Consider the following 18,533-nt stretch of genomic DNA (forward strand, 5'->3'; position numbering starts at 1 on the left):
AATATACAATTATGGAGTTTGATATATTTCTTTCAAGTAACTTCATTCCACAGAATAGCTTTGCCAAAATATTGCAAGTCATTCTCTAAAACAGGAGTTGCTGACCGTTTGCCTTGAGGCTTAGTAGAGAATGCCAATATCATGTGATACACAAACCTTGCAGTTAAAGAGACACACCAGCTATTATTTGTACTTTTATACAAATTATTTCCGTTGTAACACTTCTGCACATGTATGTAGAACCCCCCCGATGTATTTGCCCTTTTCCCTGCCACTCAGCTATTTTCCATGAGGAATATTGGCTTCAAGCAGCCACTTAATAGCAAAAATCATGAGGCTGCGGATATATATATATATCAGGGCTCGACATATCCCGGGCGTCAGGTTGCCATGGCGACAGATTTTTGTCCTGGTGCCTAGGAAAGAGGCGTATCTAAGGTATGACGCTCACTGGCGCCATTTGAAAGGGGGGCGCAAGTGAGCGGCTTATAAATGCTTTTTTTTTTTTTTTTTTTATGATGCGGAGGAGAGAGAGGGGCGCCTAGCAACCGCTCGGCGGCCCTCATTCTCCTCCACGAGGCCTCTACCTCCGTCCCGGTGCCGGCATTTCATGCTGAGCACCTGAATATGGCGTCATATTTTGGCGCTAAGCAGTGAAGCAGCGGCCACCGCAGCAGAGCTGGAAGACACAAGCCTCGTGCTCCCATTGTTGGACCTAAAGGTGAGAGAACTACAAAGAGGGAGAGGGGTTACAAAGTGAGAAAGGGGGAGACGGGGTAGATATTGAGGAAGAGGGTAGTAAGAATATTGAAATAAGTAAAGAGTGTGAATTAATGTGTAGATGCATTGAGTGAATGAGGTAGAGCATGAGTTAATATGTGGATGAATTGTCTGAATGAGGGAGAGCATGAGTTGTCTGAATGAGGGAGAGCATGAGTTAATATGTGGATGAGTTATCTGAATGAGGGAGAGCATGAGTTAATATGTGGATAAATTATCTGAATGAGGGAGAGCATGAGTTAATATGTGGATGAATTGTCTGAATGAGGGAGAGCATGAGTTGTCTGAGGGACAGCATGAGTTAACATGTGGATGAGTTGTCTGAATGAGGGAGAGCATGAGTTAATATGGGGATGAGTTAATATGGGGATGAATTGTCTGAATGGGGGAGAACATGAGTTAATGTGTGGATGAATTGTCTGAATGAGGGAGAGCATGAGTTAATGTGTGGATGAATTGTCTGAATGAAAGCGTGAATTAATGAGTGACTGTAAAAATGTTTGTGTGCATTATAGATGTATAATTGTGGAAGGGCAAAGATGGCACTAGCAGGATGTTTGAGCCTTGGGGACCAAGATGGCACAGGCAGGGTGTATATGGGACAAAGATAGCACAGGCCGGACTGTTTGGGGACAAAATTGACTTGTGCTGGGTTATTTGGGGACAAAGATGGCAAATCTTCTGTGTGTAATCTGCGTGCTGGTCAGGTTCTATGTGGGCAGTGTGGACGCCAGGGCTGGTTTTGGGATGTGCATTAAGGGGATTAAAAGAGATATCATGGGGCAGATTAGCATATAGAGGGTTAAAAGGCATCCCTGGAGGCAGAGCGGCATAAAGGAGGTTCAAAGGCATATCTGGAGGCAGCGTGGCATTAAGGCGATTAAAAAAAATATATATATATATGATTTTGCTGTCACTCGATGGCTTCCCTGGTGACATCACTGGAAAATGATTTTTACCAATATATTTATATATATATATATATATATATATATATATATATATATATATATTTTTTTTTTTTTTACTAATCACATTGTGATTAGTAACCTGGACTCCATTGACTTGCGTGGTTGAATGCAGTGTCTGCAAAGGGAGCTCAGGGTTCTCAGGAGGGTCTGGAAAGACCTTCTTGAGACGCGTTTAGGCTTTAGTGGACGCCAGCATCTTGCGAGACATGTCTCTCACTATGGGGCAACCTGGTGTGGGTTTTCAGCATCACTGAATGCCTTGACATTGAGGCGTAGGAGGCAATTGACGAGCAGGTGGCCACAGCCATTTTGTATACGGTGCGCATTGTTTCTTCACATCCTGCGCCAGAAAAAATGCCACAGAGGAGGAGAAGATGTCTTGTAAGTAATGCTGGACAAATGTATCGAAGGAACACCGGGTAGCTGCCTTACACATATATCTTCAGGAGATGAGGTCGACTTCCCAAACCTAGACCCAGACATAGCTCGTGTGGAGCGAGTCAAAATATGGGACAAGATGACTTGCCTGCTGCTTGAGTGAGCTAGTCAAATGGTCACTGTAAGCTACCTCAAGATGGCTAGCATGATCTGAATATCTACCAAAAAAAAAAAAAAAAGGACAAACAATTGATCCGTATAGCGGAAAGCAGTGGTGCGATCTGTAGAAATGTCTAGAGCTCTTTGGACATCCCAATGTGCCATTGTCTCCTCTGGAAATACCTGATCCTGATGGAAAAATGGTGACCATAGCAGCTGAAGACAGAGCTAGTAGTTACCCAGTTGTCCTGCTGAAGTAAGAGTCACCAACAATGTCATCTTCAGTGACAAAGACTTCTTCCAGCGGTTCGAAGGGTACAGAATAGAGAGCTAGTAAAATCAATGTCAAAAACCCAGGAAGGAAAAAAAGAGACTGACTGGAGGTTGCCGAATAGTTGCCGCTTAAAGAAATGCCTGAGCAGAACATACCAGGCCAAATCCAAAAAGGGAAAAATACTGAGGGCTGATACTAGCCCTTTTGAGGTTGACATTAAGACCTGCTAAGAATCTGTCTTGCAAAAAAAACCACGAGGATGGAACAAGTAGAAATAAAAAACCCTGCATAACCAGGAGAGAAATTTCCTCCAAACCTGAAACCTCCGAATAAGGAGGACCTCAGCATTGTCATGGGAAAGTCCATTACCTCTAAGGATAACCCTCGCCAAAGCTAGGCTATCAAAATGACCATCTGAAGGAATTCTGTTCTCCACCAGCTGGGACGAAAATGGCAGCTCCCAAACTCGAGGCCATATTGTATAGCCCTGAGAACTAAGCGTGTATTGGCCAATATGGGATAGATGTTAAGACCCTGGCCTAGTCCGTTCGAATCTTGAGGAGGACACGTGGGATCATAGCGAATGGAGGAAAAAAGTAAGCCATCCTGAATCTCCATATCACTGGCATAATGTACAACACCAGAGGGTTGACCCATGAATACAGAGAGGCTAAAACCCAGAAGATTGCTGTTGTTTCTGATTGCCACAATGTTGAAACCTGGAAGACCAAACTAGAACCAGGATCGAGAAGATTCTTTTGTCTAGGGAATAAATCCGATCTGCTGATGTAGTCCGCAATACAATTGTCCCTTCCCCTGAAATCTTGTGGTTTTGTTGAGCCCATTCCATGACTTCTTCCGAAAAGGCCTGAAGTTTTGGAATCTGGGTGCCGCCCTATCTGTTGATATATGATATTGTGGTAACGTAGTCTGATTGGATTCTTACAGCCTTCCCTTTTAGCCAAGGACTGAACTATGTGAGGGCCAAAAAAATAAATTAAAAAACGCTTAAAGAGCTCGATAATTTGAGCACTGGGTAAGATTGTTAGTGACCGCTTGCCCTGCCTGAAGAGGTAACTAAAATGAGCTCCCCAGCCTGTTTAAGGCATCTGTGGTCAGAGTGATCCACAGATGTTGATGAAAGCAAAGACCCTTGCTGAGACGATGTGTCCTCTTCAACCAGTTTAATTGGGCTTGGACACTGAAGTCGATGTCCAGATCTTCTTATTTCTGGGACAAATGCCCAAGGATGTCCCATTGAAGTGGCCTTATATGTGCTGTGGCAAGGTAACAGAGTCTGTCTATATCAGTGGCAAGATGGGCGCTCTATATTCCTAGCATGGGGGGTTAATTGCTGGAAGTCAGCCGGTGGATCCAATTAATCTGCACTGAGACATTTAAAGGGTGGCCATTAGTTGTCTGAAAACAGGGAGAGAGGCAGTGAAGCCAGAGTTCCTAAGACTTTATGACTGGGACAGGATTAGCTGGCCAGTTTGTATAGGTAGTCTCCAAGATGGAGTAGGATTTGTTTCTTTGTTTTGTTTATTTACACTGTGAGGCGCAATACTGTGGACCTCAAAGAAAGCTACAATAAACCACATTTTGCTTTCATTCTGTTGGTGTTGGGAGTTTCTAGATTGTAACTGGGCCATCCTGCCACAGTGCCGTGGAGGAGCTTACTGCAGGGATACAAGTCGTCAGAATGCCCAAGAAGCTCATAGCTTTTCTAAAGGGCCAGGTATGATTTTGTTGCAAAGCTGACACAACCCTTCTTACTTTTCTGATCTTTGATATGGAATAAAGAGCCATAGGGAGGAGGAGTCCACTATCAGCTGCAAGAACTGCATACTTAGAAAAAAACAAGGTTGGACTTTCTATGATCAAAACATATCTGTATGAACCATTGCAGCCGACCACCAATTCCATCAGAATTAGTCTAGGCTCTTGTTCTTAGGATGTTACTGAAACCTTTTGTCCTGTCTTTGTCTACAAAATTATGCGCCTAATAAAAAAAAGTTGAAAAGGCCTGTTCCATCTGGTCTTCTTATCCTGGGGAAGCGTACTCTTGCTTGATGCGCTCTGCTAATGGGGAAACAATGCCATCTTCATGAGAACGAAGGCCAGAGCTGAAAGTCGTCCAGGGATGGGATGACCCTGATACCTTAGACTCTGGACTGAAGGATCCAACTGGTTCGTGACCAGGAACAGCCTGAAGTAAAAATTCTGAACGTTTAGGATTCATTCTTTTAGAAGGGTTGCACATGAGACAAAGTTTTAGATATCCCACGTCTGCAGGTTTAAGACAGCTGAACTGGACAGCTTCTCTGGCAACTCTCACATTCACTAACTGGCTTGAGAAACAAAACGATACCAGTGATGATGTGAGTGATAATGTTTCACAAGAATGTGGCTTGTGTTGGCCATTTAAAGGCAAATCGTCCACACTTTGTTCCATACTTGGTGACAATGAATTTATTGCCTAAAATTATTTCCGTCTGCAATGATCCTCAGGATCCAATTGTCTAAACAGCTTATGCCTTACAAATGTTAAAACAAACAAGGCCGACATAGATGCTGTCCTGGCCACTGATTCTTTGGCAGATACGACAATTATAAAAGGCTCAATTTCCTAAATTGGCTAGATACTTCTGTATCCGGTTCCCTCGACAGGAAGTACTCCCATCCAAGTGCTAACCAAGCCCAACCCTGCTTGGCTGAGATCAGACGAGATCAGGTGCATACAGGGTGGTATGGCCATAGGCCTAATGCCTGTTACCAGATGCCTAGAGATCTAGCCACTGAAGCGCTAGACAATGCTGCTTGCACTGGAATGCTGAGGATTGGAACATACTCCTCTTAGACAACATGCAAAATCCTTTGGATGCTTCTCACGGATTACCTCTTGTAATCGTCTGGAGAGTTCTTATAAAATTTCCAAAGCTCTTGTGGAGGAAGGGAAGTTTTATCCTCTGACTCCTCACAAGATGAGCCTGAATTAGATTTTTAACACCTGGTATTCCCTGGTGGAAATTAACCAGGCCCAAGCCTGTTTAGCTACCGAGATTATGGCCATAGGCTAACTCCCCAGTAATCTCCCCCGAGGACAACAGATTCAGGAACCAACGTGAATGAGACTATCAAACTTGGGTTCCAAAGCAAAAACAGACGCAGTCTTGAATGGTTATGTGCAAAGTTGTCTAGAAGCCAACGCCCAAAAACTGCATGTCCTGAGCAATTAAGCTGGGCAAGGATTGCTAACTCCTTTATTCAGCCGTCCGGCAAGGGGGTGCACAAAACATATTTGGACTTAAAAGGAGCCTTAATCTTTAGAAAAAATGTTACAGGGCAGAGGCTTTTTTTAAGATTAAGATAAATTAATCATACCTTTAAAAGGCCTCAATCCGTGTGGGGGGTTGGTGCCACGGATATCCAGTACTGACAAGCCCCACTGCTGTCAGACTGGACTGCACAGCTTAAATTTAAATTTTGTGCCCTGAAGATCGGATCCGCGCATGCTCTGTAACACGATCAGATCTTCGGCGGAATGCAACGCCTCTCAGGTGTGCGTTCCACCGCTGTGCTACTGCTCCTTCCCTTGCCGGCTTGAAGAGAGAACTCTTATTCTGTTCCATAACATCCGCCGATGCGGATGTTCCTACCTCACTCTGCTCACCACCCGGGGAGCAATCGGAGGAGGGATCCCCCTGGACACAACCCGTGTGCCCCACCGAACTACATGTCCGTCCCTGACAAGGGACAAGGAAGAACTGGCTGTGTTTGGTCCGGTGTGGTCTTATGGGTAAGGAAGAGGAGGAGGAGTTAGGGAAGGGGGGAGGGTTTTAACTCTTTGTATTTCAGATCCTTGTCCCTAATGAAGAGCAACACCCCATGTGTACTGCCACTATATGCCAGGAAAAAAAAGTGTAAAATATGGTGAGAAATGTAGAAAAAAGACTTTTTTAACTTTTAGTGGAAAAATCTTTTACTCATCTATAAAAGGTAATGAAAAAACCTGCTAAATAGATTCTACTATTCGTCCTAAGTTTAGAAATACCCAATGTTTTTGTTTTTTTTGCTTTTTTCTGCACGTTATGGGGCAGTAAGTACAGGTAGCGTTTTGCAATTTCAAAACGATTTTTTCCCCAAAGCTGGTCATTCTGCCCCATGTGCCATTTTGGATATCTTTGAAGCTGGCCAATGCAATTTACCCCATCAAATCATATTTTTGAAAACTAGACACCCCAGGGTATTTCAAATGCAGGTATTTTAACTCTTTCCATGCACTAATTCTACCACCAGTCTTTGTCAAACTTTGTGGTAGTTGTTTTTTTGCAATTTTTTTTTCACATACGTTTTATTCAGGTATGAAGTAACAGCTCCTGGTATATGTCACTGTCATAAAACACCCCAATATGTGTTCACATTTAGCAAAAAAACCCCATCTTGATTACCCAGAAAGATGTCTGTGGACTGAGCCTGAATGGCTTTAATTTATTTATTTTATAGTGGCCTAGTGCTGACTTGAATTCAACTGAGACACTGCTGCATGAAGTTAAAAAGGCAGTTATGCTTGAAACCCTCCAATGCATCTGCATTAAAACAATTCTGCACAGAATTGCACTAAAATTCTTCCACAGGGGTGTAAAAAGACATTGTCAGTTATTGCAAACAATCAGTTATTAGGTTTAGGGGCAATTACCGTATTTGCTCGATTATAAGACGAGGTTTTTTTCAGAGCAAATGCTCTGAAAAATACCCCTCGTCTTCTAATCGGGGTCGTCTTCTAATCAGACCTCAAATAGAGGTCTGATTATGAGACTAAGATCCAGATCCCCCGCACCGCTGCAGGGGACCTGGATCCTCCTGTCCGGAGCGGGGAACTCTGATCTCTGACAGCCGGGGAAGGTATCCGCGACGGACGCAGACAAACCCCCGCTGCCAACTCCACCTCCTTCTGGCTGCAGCGGAAGGAGACGTCAACCCCGCTGCCCCGGCAATACAGCAGGAAATTGGAAGCACCGGTAAGTAAGTGTGTGTGTGTGTGTGTGTGTGTGTGTGTGTGTGTGTGTGTGTGTGTGTGTGTGTGTGTGTGTGAAATGGGGGCATAGGGCATTCCTGAAATGCCTTATACCTCCCTATATGCCACTCTGCCTCATAATATGCATTTTAACCCCCTAAATGCCAGAATGGGATATAGGGGTATAAGGCATTTCTGGAGGCAGAGTGGCACATAGGGGGTCAAAAGGCATACCATGGGGCACAGTGGCATATAGAGGGTTAAAAGGCATATCATGGGCCACAGTGCCATATTGGTGTGGCAAGCCTGGGGGCAGATGTGCGTAACTGGGGGACAGGTTGGAAAATACAAGGAAATAAAAACAAAAAAAATATTTTTCTCAATCATAGCTTTTATTTAAAAAAATAGTTTACATGAATTAACATTTACTGGTAAAACTTTTTCCTTTAGGGTCGTCTTATATTCAGGCTTTTTCTTTTTTTCCTAAGTTAATATTCAGATTTTGGGGGGTCATCTTATAATCAGGGTCGTCTTATAATCGAGCAAATACGGTACTTTTTCAGATAAGTGATACAGGTTTACCTTCAATAAATGATAGTTTAAAAGCTGCATATTGTGTTTACTCATGTTTGTCATATATTAAAATTAGTTAGGATGATCTGAAACATGGCAAAAATAGAAGAAATAAAAAAAGGGGCAAATACCCCTTCTCAGCACTGTATATATAAATACATAGCAGCCACAGACATTGTAAAACTGAACTACTGCCTACCCCTTGCTATTGTATAATCAATAAGGCAATTGTAACCATAAAGAGGTTATTCTGTCATTGTACAATGTCTAAACACTGTTAAACAGTGTTCCAGGAGCTGTCTGTGAAATGTTAGAAAGTTGTAAAAACCACAAAATCCCTGTTTTTCTCAACCTCCATTTGTTCTAAATTTAACATCTGGTGCATCACATATGCAATCATTGACATCCTTAGGGTAAAACATTGGGAAGACAAAATCAAAAACATTTCAATACTTGATCATTAGCTTTTGACACCAAAAATGATTGACACAAATACTGTATGGACAATATAAATGCCGGACTCCTTACAAAGTATATGTGCGTCAGCTGGAGTGCACAAGAAGTTATTACAAAATTACCATGGTTCAGATGGAGGCACCTAAGGGATCTGCCTCTAAGGTAAACATCTTCAAATAACAACAGGCAATTTTGCTTTTAACCTAACACATTTTCTTTTTCGTTACCAGAACCCTGTACTGCTGGCCACACAGATATTTACACAAACCCCCTTACTTCCACAACACCTCTTACTTACATGATGCATCATTGTGAAGCCAATGGTGGATGTTCCTATCAGCCTCTCATCGTTCCTGTCTTTGTGTCAGAAAAAATACTATGAAAGACTATGTTCAATACAAGCATGTGCACATGTTTTTTTTCTGCGGTCCCCACACACAGCTAAACTAATGTCTCACACAGACTGCAGATAGTAAACTTGCATTTCATTATGAGACTAAAATTGCCCACTTCGGTGGCAACATATGATGGTGGCAACAACTGATGGTGGCCACCACTGTTAAATTATCCTGCATCATGAATAGATGGTATAAAAACATCACCACCAATTATACACGCAACTAGTTAAACAAAATGCAAATGTTTAGTATACACAGACAGAACGGTGCAAGATAACACACAATTAATATTTTATTTGGTGACCTGAAAACCAGTTGAGTATAGTTAAAATAAATCAGGAGACATGTTTTCCCATGTTAATTTATTGATACAAATAACTTTTACATTAAGGAAAAAAATATTCCTCACTTGTTCTATTATCCAAGCATTGTAAACCAATCCTCCCACAAAACCCCAATCACTCCACACGCTTGTCTCATGCACACCCGACCAAAAACACACACCCTACCTACTAAACGCTCAAACCATAAAAAAACACGAGAAATCAAGAGCTTATGGGGTCAATTTTTAAATTAACAAAATTAACATAAAAATCTGGAATCTAAAAACAAGTTTATCTTAAAGAACTCTGAAGCCAAAGGGTATGATGACAGACTACTGTCAAACAGTATAATCGAGTTTGATTGAGGTGGAGGAAGAGGCAGGTATAGAGTGGTATAATATTCTAGTTCTCTTTTTGGCTTTACAGAAAAAATACATTCTGAAATTTTGAATAAAACATATTTTGGTTATCACAGATTTAAGAAAATGCTGTACAAACTATGCATGATATTTAAAGTTTTGCACATTTTTAACAATGAGCTGAAGGTTAGCAGGCCATTTTTTCAGATGCTACTTGTGATATTAAGCTGAATCATCATTCAACCTAAAATGTTTAACAAGTGGGAATTCTACTTTATTTGGGCTACATACCTGCTCGGAGTATGATGACCGTTACTGTGCATAGTAGTTGGGGCAATCCTCAATTACTTAACTTGACTTAACACAAGTCACAAATTTTCAATTTTACTAACCTGAAGTTCTGCTTAAAGAATTTGATTGTGTAAATGAAGATTTCACAGAAAGACCATATTTGCATAACACCTTAACTGGACCAGTTAACAAATAGCTCTGCAATCTGTAATGAAGGAATGCCCACAACACCTAGAAGCATTTATGGATTCTAACTATGGTTGCCACAGCAGCATTTTTCCCCAAGGACAAGTACAATTCATTCATTATCTGAACAATATGCAGGATGCACAGCAGAAATGTATTAAACAAATTGAAACATTAAATTTGTCTATATTAAGTTTAATTAAAGACTCAATCCTGCATTGGAACTTTATCTCAAACAGATTGAATAAAAAGTTTTCAATATAACTAATTGGAGCGTAAGGACACGGCAGACCCGAGTAAGTTTCTTCTCAGAGAAAGGCCAAGCTAGTTCTTTATATCTTAAGCAGCATTAAATTACAAGTTCACAACTTTTTAGTTAATTCCGCAAATGTTATGTCCTGCACTCCTGTAGATTGAAATTGAGTGGCACTAACAACAGTCACTGATTTACATCCTTCGCTACATCACTGTGGAAAAAATTTACAATCAAGGGTGTTAGCCCAATATCCAACACCAATATCAGGCTTTTAGATCCACTAAGTTGTGGTAATAGTGAAAGCGCAAAGATTCCCCAAACTGCATTTTCACTGATTTTGAAAGTTACAGGGTACTACTCATTTTGGTTTAAACTTTGTAAGGTCTCAGATACCAAGGGAGTCCACAAGTCTTACCAGCAAGGACCAACAAAACACTTAAGATTTAACGAGCTTGGCCTTGAAGTGTACGCAAGAAAAAGCTAAAACTACTGGGTTGTCTGTGGCCTTCTGCCTGAAAGTCATATGGCCTTTAGTAATAGCCACATAAAAGTAATACCCAAACCTGTAACTTGCTTGGTAATTAGCAAAATACATGTTATTACTAATGCAATTCTTTAATAGTCAATCTGTAATTAAAATTCTGCCTGCAAACCTTAGTGTTTCTGTTAAACCCAAACACAAAAAAACACCTATGAAATAGTTTCCAATTCTCTAGACTAATTGTTCTTAAAAACAAATTTCCCCAAACTATCCCAACCCTTGGATGTCGATTATTTTGAGTAACTCCTTGCATAAAACACTGGATTTAGCAACTATGCTTATCATCGACCTGTGCCCAGAAAATAAAAAATATCACAAAAATATACCTTTTAAATTGAACTTTTGACATGGCATAATTTTAGAAATTGGATCTTTTTCTTGTTCATCAGTTGTTTTTAGTACAGAATGTGTAAAAATAGTACAATGGACGACTGCTCAAACAAATAAACTGATTATTTCTAAATATAGATACCATTCCTGGCGCCACCGTTTTAGGTACCCATAGTTAGACTCATGTGGCCATATTCTATAATCTGGTAAAATAACCTGTACAATCTATAAAACCTACAAGCAGTAACTATTTTGACTTGAGTGCACTGGAAAAGATGCCTGCTCCTGTGAATACAATTTTTCTCATTTTAGCAATATAATGTATACGGATGCAAAGGGGCCAACAAAATTAAGTATACCTATACTTTTATACAGATAGTTGTTTATTCTCATAGCGCTGCCTCCAAGTGGGTTGAATGCAGTCAATCTAGTTTCTGACCGAAATCCAAAGCAGAAAATACTTATAAAACTAAAAGATAAAGGCATCTGAAGCTGCTTTTGGAGGGACAGAAAACATGAGTTTTTGTAGGGTAGTCATTTTGCAAGGATTAGAATTAAATAAAAAAACACAGCAATCCTCGCACTTTAAATCTCTGGAGCTATCACATTTCCCTCCCCAGATTACTTTTCCATTCCCACTCCTTAAAGAGCTGTAATCTGTAAGGGTTAGAGGGTAAATCATTCAGCAGGAGGAAACAAAGGCAGCACCCTGTATAAAATTAATTTGGTTAATACACCTCCCCTATACATTATCTTCAACAGGTTTCTCTTGGTGCTGGATATCCAGGGGAGGCAAGAAGACGCAGGTGCATTGAGAAAGAAACATGTTTCCTTTTAGGATTCTCCAAACGAATAAGGCCCATGAACACTCTGCAATGAAAGAAAAGAACATATGGTTCTTAAAAATCCTGTTTGCTTTATAACCCAAATTGAATAAAATGGTTTATCAAAAAATGTCCTACATATACCAAATATTATACCAATATGAACATGTATTCAACTCATAGTAGCTTACACACAGTACTTTACCCACTTCACTGAAAACATCATAGTCAATTAGCTAATTTGCCATTGATTTTGCCATGCACTCTTACAAACCCTTATGGACAGAGGACATAATATTATGTCCCTGCAAAATTGCCACGTGCTTTTTTGTTTTGCATCAGTCGAGATGCAGCCTCGTTAATCGGCAGCCTGATGTCCTTGCTTTCAGCTGCAGATGGCTTTATTATCTGCAAGCTGATCGGTGCTCATCGGAATGCTTGTTACAAAAAAAATTAAAATAAAATGAGTGATCTCACCATCCGGGAAAGCATCCATTTCCAACAAAAAAGATAAACGTTTTTTTATGAGCAAGTGCTAAAATTAGCACTGTATCTTCCCTAAAAACCTGTCATGAAAGGGGTAAAATACTAGCATTTCAAATACCTGCCAGGTTCAAAGATGTCCCAAATAGGACATGAGCACAGACTGATCAAATGGCAAACTTCTACACTGAATACACCAAAAATTACTACCACAAACTTGAACATAATTAGAAATACCCTGGATGTCTATTTTTAAAAAACATGGTTTCATGGGGTAAAATTTTTCTTTAGGAAATGGGGAATGGAAACCAGATGCTAAATTGAAATATACACACCCCTCAAATGTGGCCTTTTAGCCCCCCCCCAAACCCACTCTCACCTCTCTATATGTTGCTACAGAGTGGCTGGCCGGGAGATCCGTTGAACATATATTTACTGGGGTCTGTGATAGTCCATTCTGCTCATTTTCAGGGATCTCTGTCTCTGGGGCCCAATTTCCCATGTGCTCCTGTTCAGGAGACCGACTCTTTTGGGGTGAAGCAAATGGGTTGTAGTTGCCCCCAAGGTTGCGGTGTGGCTGAGTGTTAAATTCTGTTTCAAAGGATGAGAGCTGCTGAGTAACACCCAGCAGGCCACCAGCTTCAACACTAAGTATAACCCATATGACATCTGAAGGTGGGAAAAATGTGTGTGTCAAGAAGATTAAATATACATAAATGCATTTAATATACACAATAGGCAAAAGGAAGAGGGTAGGGGTACTAAATGAACAGCAGAAAATGATTATATAAAATATAGGATGCATACTAAAAAAAGGGAGGGTGACAAAAATTTAAACATCAAGCCCTGCTATGCCAATGTAAACAGAGACATACCGCAATTATCCAAGACAAGGTTAGCATCCCCCCCCCCAAAAAAAAGTGAGATCACCAACAGTTTAGATCACCCATGCTTTGTTAGCAGCAAAATAAAAAAAGGCAAGATTTAGAACATAGTAATAAAGTTGGTCTTCAATAATAAGCAATTAACAATAGTTTTTTAATTTGTTTCCTCCAATCTAATTGCGCATAAAAAAAAATTGTAGGAAAATCAAGTGGGTGGGAAACAGGAGATCTTTTAAAATTACTATTTTAAAATAAATTAAAACTTTATACACTCAGTGACAGTATTTAGATGCATTTCATTCACAAGTACCATATCATAGATGACCAAATGTGTTATGTCTAAATAATTTATTTTGGTCTCTGAATTACATTTCTTAGTTAATGCTTTACTTTTGTGGCCTTGACAGCCAAAAGCCCACAGACACACTTTGGGAGAGGTTCCCCTATATATACTTTTGGTTTAGGGACCGCCCATTCTCCTTAAGGGGTTAAACCTGGATATTCATTATAACTGTGTTGATATGCATGGGGCGCCTGTGTGCTCTTGGTATTTCCATATACATTTATAAATGCATACATACTCATTTACACACAGCCTGGGACTTATAAATCCCTGGCATGCACTGTGTTCAGGTAAAAACTCACCACTGAAATAAAGACTGTATTTAACACCACCTCCATACGCCACTGGCCCTGCTACTATAACTTCCTCTCCTCTAATTTCACTTCGGTCATACTTGGAGACTTCAATATCCCATTAGACACCCCTTTGAGTGCCATGGCTTTGACATTTCTTTTACATTATGTCCTCTCTCTCTCTCACACACACACAGCATATTAACCCCCTACTCATGGCAAAGTCCCTACTCATTCCAGAGACCCAATGGAATGAATAGGGAGGTTGGTGCCATTTCCATTATTATACTTTATTTAGAAATGGGAAAAGGGGAGGAGAGAAAGCTAGAAAAACTGAGGCCGAGGGAGTGGAGTAAAGTGCCATGATAGAGTGAGTACCGACGAGAGAAATTGCCAATGTAGCCTGTCAAAGGCTTATTCTGCATCAAAGGAAATAAAGAGGCCAGGAGAGCGTTTGCAGGAAGCGTCCAAGGAGAGCGTTATTGAAGGATTGTCTGTTCCTAACAAAGCGCACTTGATCTAAGTGTAAAAGGGAAGGGAGCAACAAGAAAAGTCTATTGGCAATTACCTTGGTGTACAGTTTAACGTCTGTGTTAAGGAGTGAGATGGGTCGGAAATGGGCACATTACGTGCGTGGAGGTTCTCTTGAGGGATGAGTCCCTTAGACATAAAGGATTAAAAGAGCGTCAACAAGTGCGGACCCAAGAGCGAGAAAAAGATTTTGTAGCAGTAGCTAGATAAACCATCCGGGCAAGGGGCAGAGTGTTTTTTTCAACTGGGATATAGTGGTGCGAAGTTCGTCTAAGTTCGCGACAAGGCTGTCAGGTATCGAAGCTTGTTTGCCAGCATGATGTCAGCTTTGTTGCCCTTTCAGTAAAAACGTTGACAAATGTTTTAATAGCATCCGAGCTGTCAAACGTGCTTGGATTGTGGCCAATTTGAGTTTAACGGATTGAATTTCGGAGGCGAGAGCGGAGGAAGGGGCCTGTTTATTGAGCCTCTCCAGATTTATTATACTTTATTTATAAAGCGCCGACAGATTCCGCAGCACTGTACAAGATGAAAATTTTACAGATAACGACAAGTACGATACAGCAATTGACATACAGTTACAAGAGGAATGAAGAGCCCTGTTCCCACGGGAACTTACGATCTAGGTGGATAAGGGTGAGAAATAGGAGGTGAAGACTGCGGGCGTGGGAGGAGCCGATAAGTGAAGATGCAAGGAGCAGGTCTTTGTTGGATCTTAGAGGGCGGGCTAGAGTGTATTTGCTGATGAGGGAGGATAGGTAGAGGGGACTGACGTTAGTGAGAGCTTTGTAGGATAGGGTTAGTATTTTGAATTTAATTCTGCTATGGATGGTGAGCCAGTGGAGGGACTCGCAGAGAGGTGCGGCAGATGCAGAGCGTCAGGTGAGATAGATTAGTCTGGCAGATGCATTGAGGACAGATTGGAGGGGGGATAGTCGGGAGAGAGGGAGGCCGGTAAGTAGGTTTCTGCAATAGGTTAGACGGGAGATTACGAGGGAGTGGATTCATTGTTTTGCGGTGCTGGCAGTCAGGAATGGACGAATTTTGGAAATGTTGCGTAGTTGGTTATGGCAGGATTTAGAGAGTGATTTGATGTGAGGGATAAAAGATAGGTTTGAGTCCAGGGCAGCGGACTTGTGGTGATGGAGAGATAGTGGTACTGTCGACAGTGATAGAGTAGTGGTCATTGTTTCTAGCAGATAGAAGGTTGTTTGACTGGTGAGAGAAGTTTTAGTCGAGTGCTGTGGGCGGAAACCAGATTGCAGGGGATCTAGCAGGGAGTTTGAGGACAGAAAGTGGGTTAGACGGTCATAGATGGGTTTTTCTAAGAGTTTAGATGTTATTGGACGTAGTGATATGGGGCTGTAGTTGGCAGGGGAATTTGGATCAATGCAGGGTTTCTTGAGGATGGGAGTGACCTGTGCATGTTTGAATGGGGATGGGAATATGCCAGTAGAGGCTAGAGGAGAGTGATGGAATTAGGTATGAAGGGATGGGGTCGAGATGGCATGTAGTGAGGTGTGAGGAAGACAGTAGAGCGTGAACTTTGTTCACTGTGGTTGGGGGAAAGGAGTTGAGAGAGGCCGAAGGGTTGATCGCGGAGGGAGGAGGAGGAACGTAGAGACCATGCAAAGGAATTTTGTTGCGGATGGATTGTGTTTTATTTTGGAAATAGTCTGCAATATCTTGGGCACTAAAGGCAGGGGAGTGAGGTGGTGTGGGTGGGGTGAATCCATGATGTCATTAACAAAGGAGATATAAGGCCAAACAGTCTCCATTTTGGAAGCCATTAGCCCAGACCTCTGAGGAGCGAAACATGTCAGGGGGCTATTCGTCTGAGTTTTTAATAAGCCTGTGTCACTGGACATAATTCAATTATTTCTGTTGTTAGGACTGCAACCATTAACAGTATATATGATCCAATATTATTAGTGTTATACAACTGTGGGCATATGCCCTTATGTTACAGTGATGTATACCTTTCATGGTAGGACTGGTGACACTGGTGTTTTTTAAGAATCTTTTTTTTTGGTTATACCTTTTAACAAACATATTAATAAAAGTTATGTTTTAGGGTGGTGTTATAATAAGGGTATTTTTGATCCAGGGAACGGGATTGGTTTGTTTTTAGTGGGTGGGGTGAGGAGCGAGTGAAAGGTGGAGAAAAGTATTTTGGGGTCGGAGGAAAGAGATGAAATGAGGGGAGAAAAGTATGTTTGTTTAGCTAGCTGAAGGGCAGATGTGTAAGCGTGGAGGATGAACTTGTAGTGGTTGTAGTCCGCTTCAGAGAGAGATTTCCTCCAGACACGCTGAGCATTGCGGGAGCATTTTTGCAAATAGCATGTCTATCTTGAGTGCCAGGGCTGAAGCTGATGACGTGGAGCTTTGCGAAGTTGAGGGTGAGCAAGTGAGTCAAGTGCAGTTGATAGAGTGTTATAGTGTGCTGTGGCAAGGCCAGGGCAGGTTATAGTAGAAGTCTGGGAAATGCCAAGTTCAATTTGTTTAGAAAATTGGAAACGATCAACATCGCACAGATTTCTACAGGTGCGGAGGCGAGGAGGAGGGGAAGTAGGTTTAGGTGTTAGTGTAAGATTGTAGGTGAGGAGATGGTGATCGGAGATGGGAAAGGGGCAACAGGTGAACTCTGATATGGAGCAGAGATTAGAAAATACCAGGTCAATACAGTAACCGTCACGGTGAGTAGGGGATAGAGAAGATTGTAGGAGACCAAAGAAGGATGTGAGAGAAAGAAGTTTAGAGGCAGCAGGGGATGGGGATATTGAAATCAGAGGATTATGGTTGGGATGTTTGGAGAGAGAAAATGGGACAGCCAGGCAGCTAAGGTATCCAGAAACTGAGAGGTAGGTCCAGGAGGGCGATATATGACTGCCACTCGGGGAGAGAGAGAGATAGAGAGAGGAAAACAGGCGTATGGAGTGAACTTCAAAGGAGGAGAATGACAGACAGGGGAGGCAGGTGTTGATAGGAGCAGGAGGGGGAGAGCAGGATTCCAACACCGCCCCCATGTGTATCGCCTGGCCTAGGAGTGTGGCTAAAGTGGAGGCCACCATATGTGAGAGCAGCAATGGAAGCGGTGTCAGAAGAGGAAAGCCAAGTTTCAGTAATGGCTAGGAGGTTGAAAGAGTTTGCGACAAATAAGTCGTGCACGGCTGTGAGTTTGTTACAGACTGAGCGGGCATTCCAGAAGGCACAGGAAAAGAATGGGGATGAAAGCTTTGGTTTAATGGTAGTGCGGGACCTGTGTTATTTCCTGTGGGAAGGTGAGCAAGACAGGGTGGGGATTATGAAGTAAGGAATATATATTTAGTTGGGAGTTGATATTATTCATTATAAGAAATATATCTCCATGTTCTTTATAGAATGTGTCTATGTTTGTAGGACATCTTCAATTAGCTTCTCTACACCAATGATATCTGCAGCTTCCACGGCTGAAAATCCATACAATTACATGATGAATATATTTCTATACTGTACCAAATGGGTTCAAATTGGGGTAGCTTGGCCAGAGCAACTGAATTGTTGTATGGTTTATATAAATACATTTCTTCTCTGATGGTGGTGGTATACATAATGTTGAAAATAACATATAGCGATTGAGAATTATATGATTAACATTTGTGTTTGCTTCTAAATATTATAGTTAATTTAGTAATTGTTTGGTTTAACCCCTTCAGTCCCCTATGGACGTACCAGTACGTCCTGCCCTTCTTGCAGCAGCAGGGACATATCCCTGCTGCTGCAAGGGAGATCAGGCTGTCGTTTGACAGCCTAGACTCTTCACCGACAGCAGAAGATGGCATTTCTGCTGTCCGATCTGATGTAACAGCTTCCGGCACGAAAGTCGGAAAACTGTTACATTTTT

At 41.6% G+C, this 18,533-nt stretch overlaps 1 protein-coding gene across 1 annotated transcript in view; it reads right to left on the bottom strand.

The window, feature by feature from the left end:
* Nucleotides 1-646: 646 nt before the first annotated feature.
* LOC149275463 (protein ILRUN-like) overlaps nucleotides 647-18,533 on the bottom strand; it is a gene marked incomplete at its 5' end in the record, with an annotated part of 29,419 nt that continues 11,532 nt past the window's right edge. The window contains 3 exons of the mRNA XM_089504710.1: nucleotides 647-715; nucleotides 6,222-6,308; nucleotides 12,979-13,268. Coding sequence (XP_089360836.1) covers nucleotides 647-715; nucleotides 6,222-6,308; nucleotides 12,979-13,268 — 446 coding nt within the window. The remainder of the gene's footprint in view (nucleotides 716-6,221; nucleotides 6,309-12,978; nucleotides 13,269-18,533) is intronic.

Source organism: Sceloporus occidentalis, unplaced genomic scaffold, assembly GCF_023333645.1.
Source record: "Sceloporus occidentalis isolate IW3139 unplaced genomic scaffold, rSceOcc1.0.p SCAF_286, whole genome shotgun sequence".
NCBI lineage: Eukaryota > Metazoa > Chordata > Lepidosauria > Squamata > Phrynosomatidae > Sceloporus > Sceloporus occidentalis.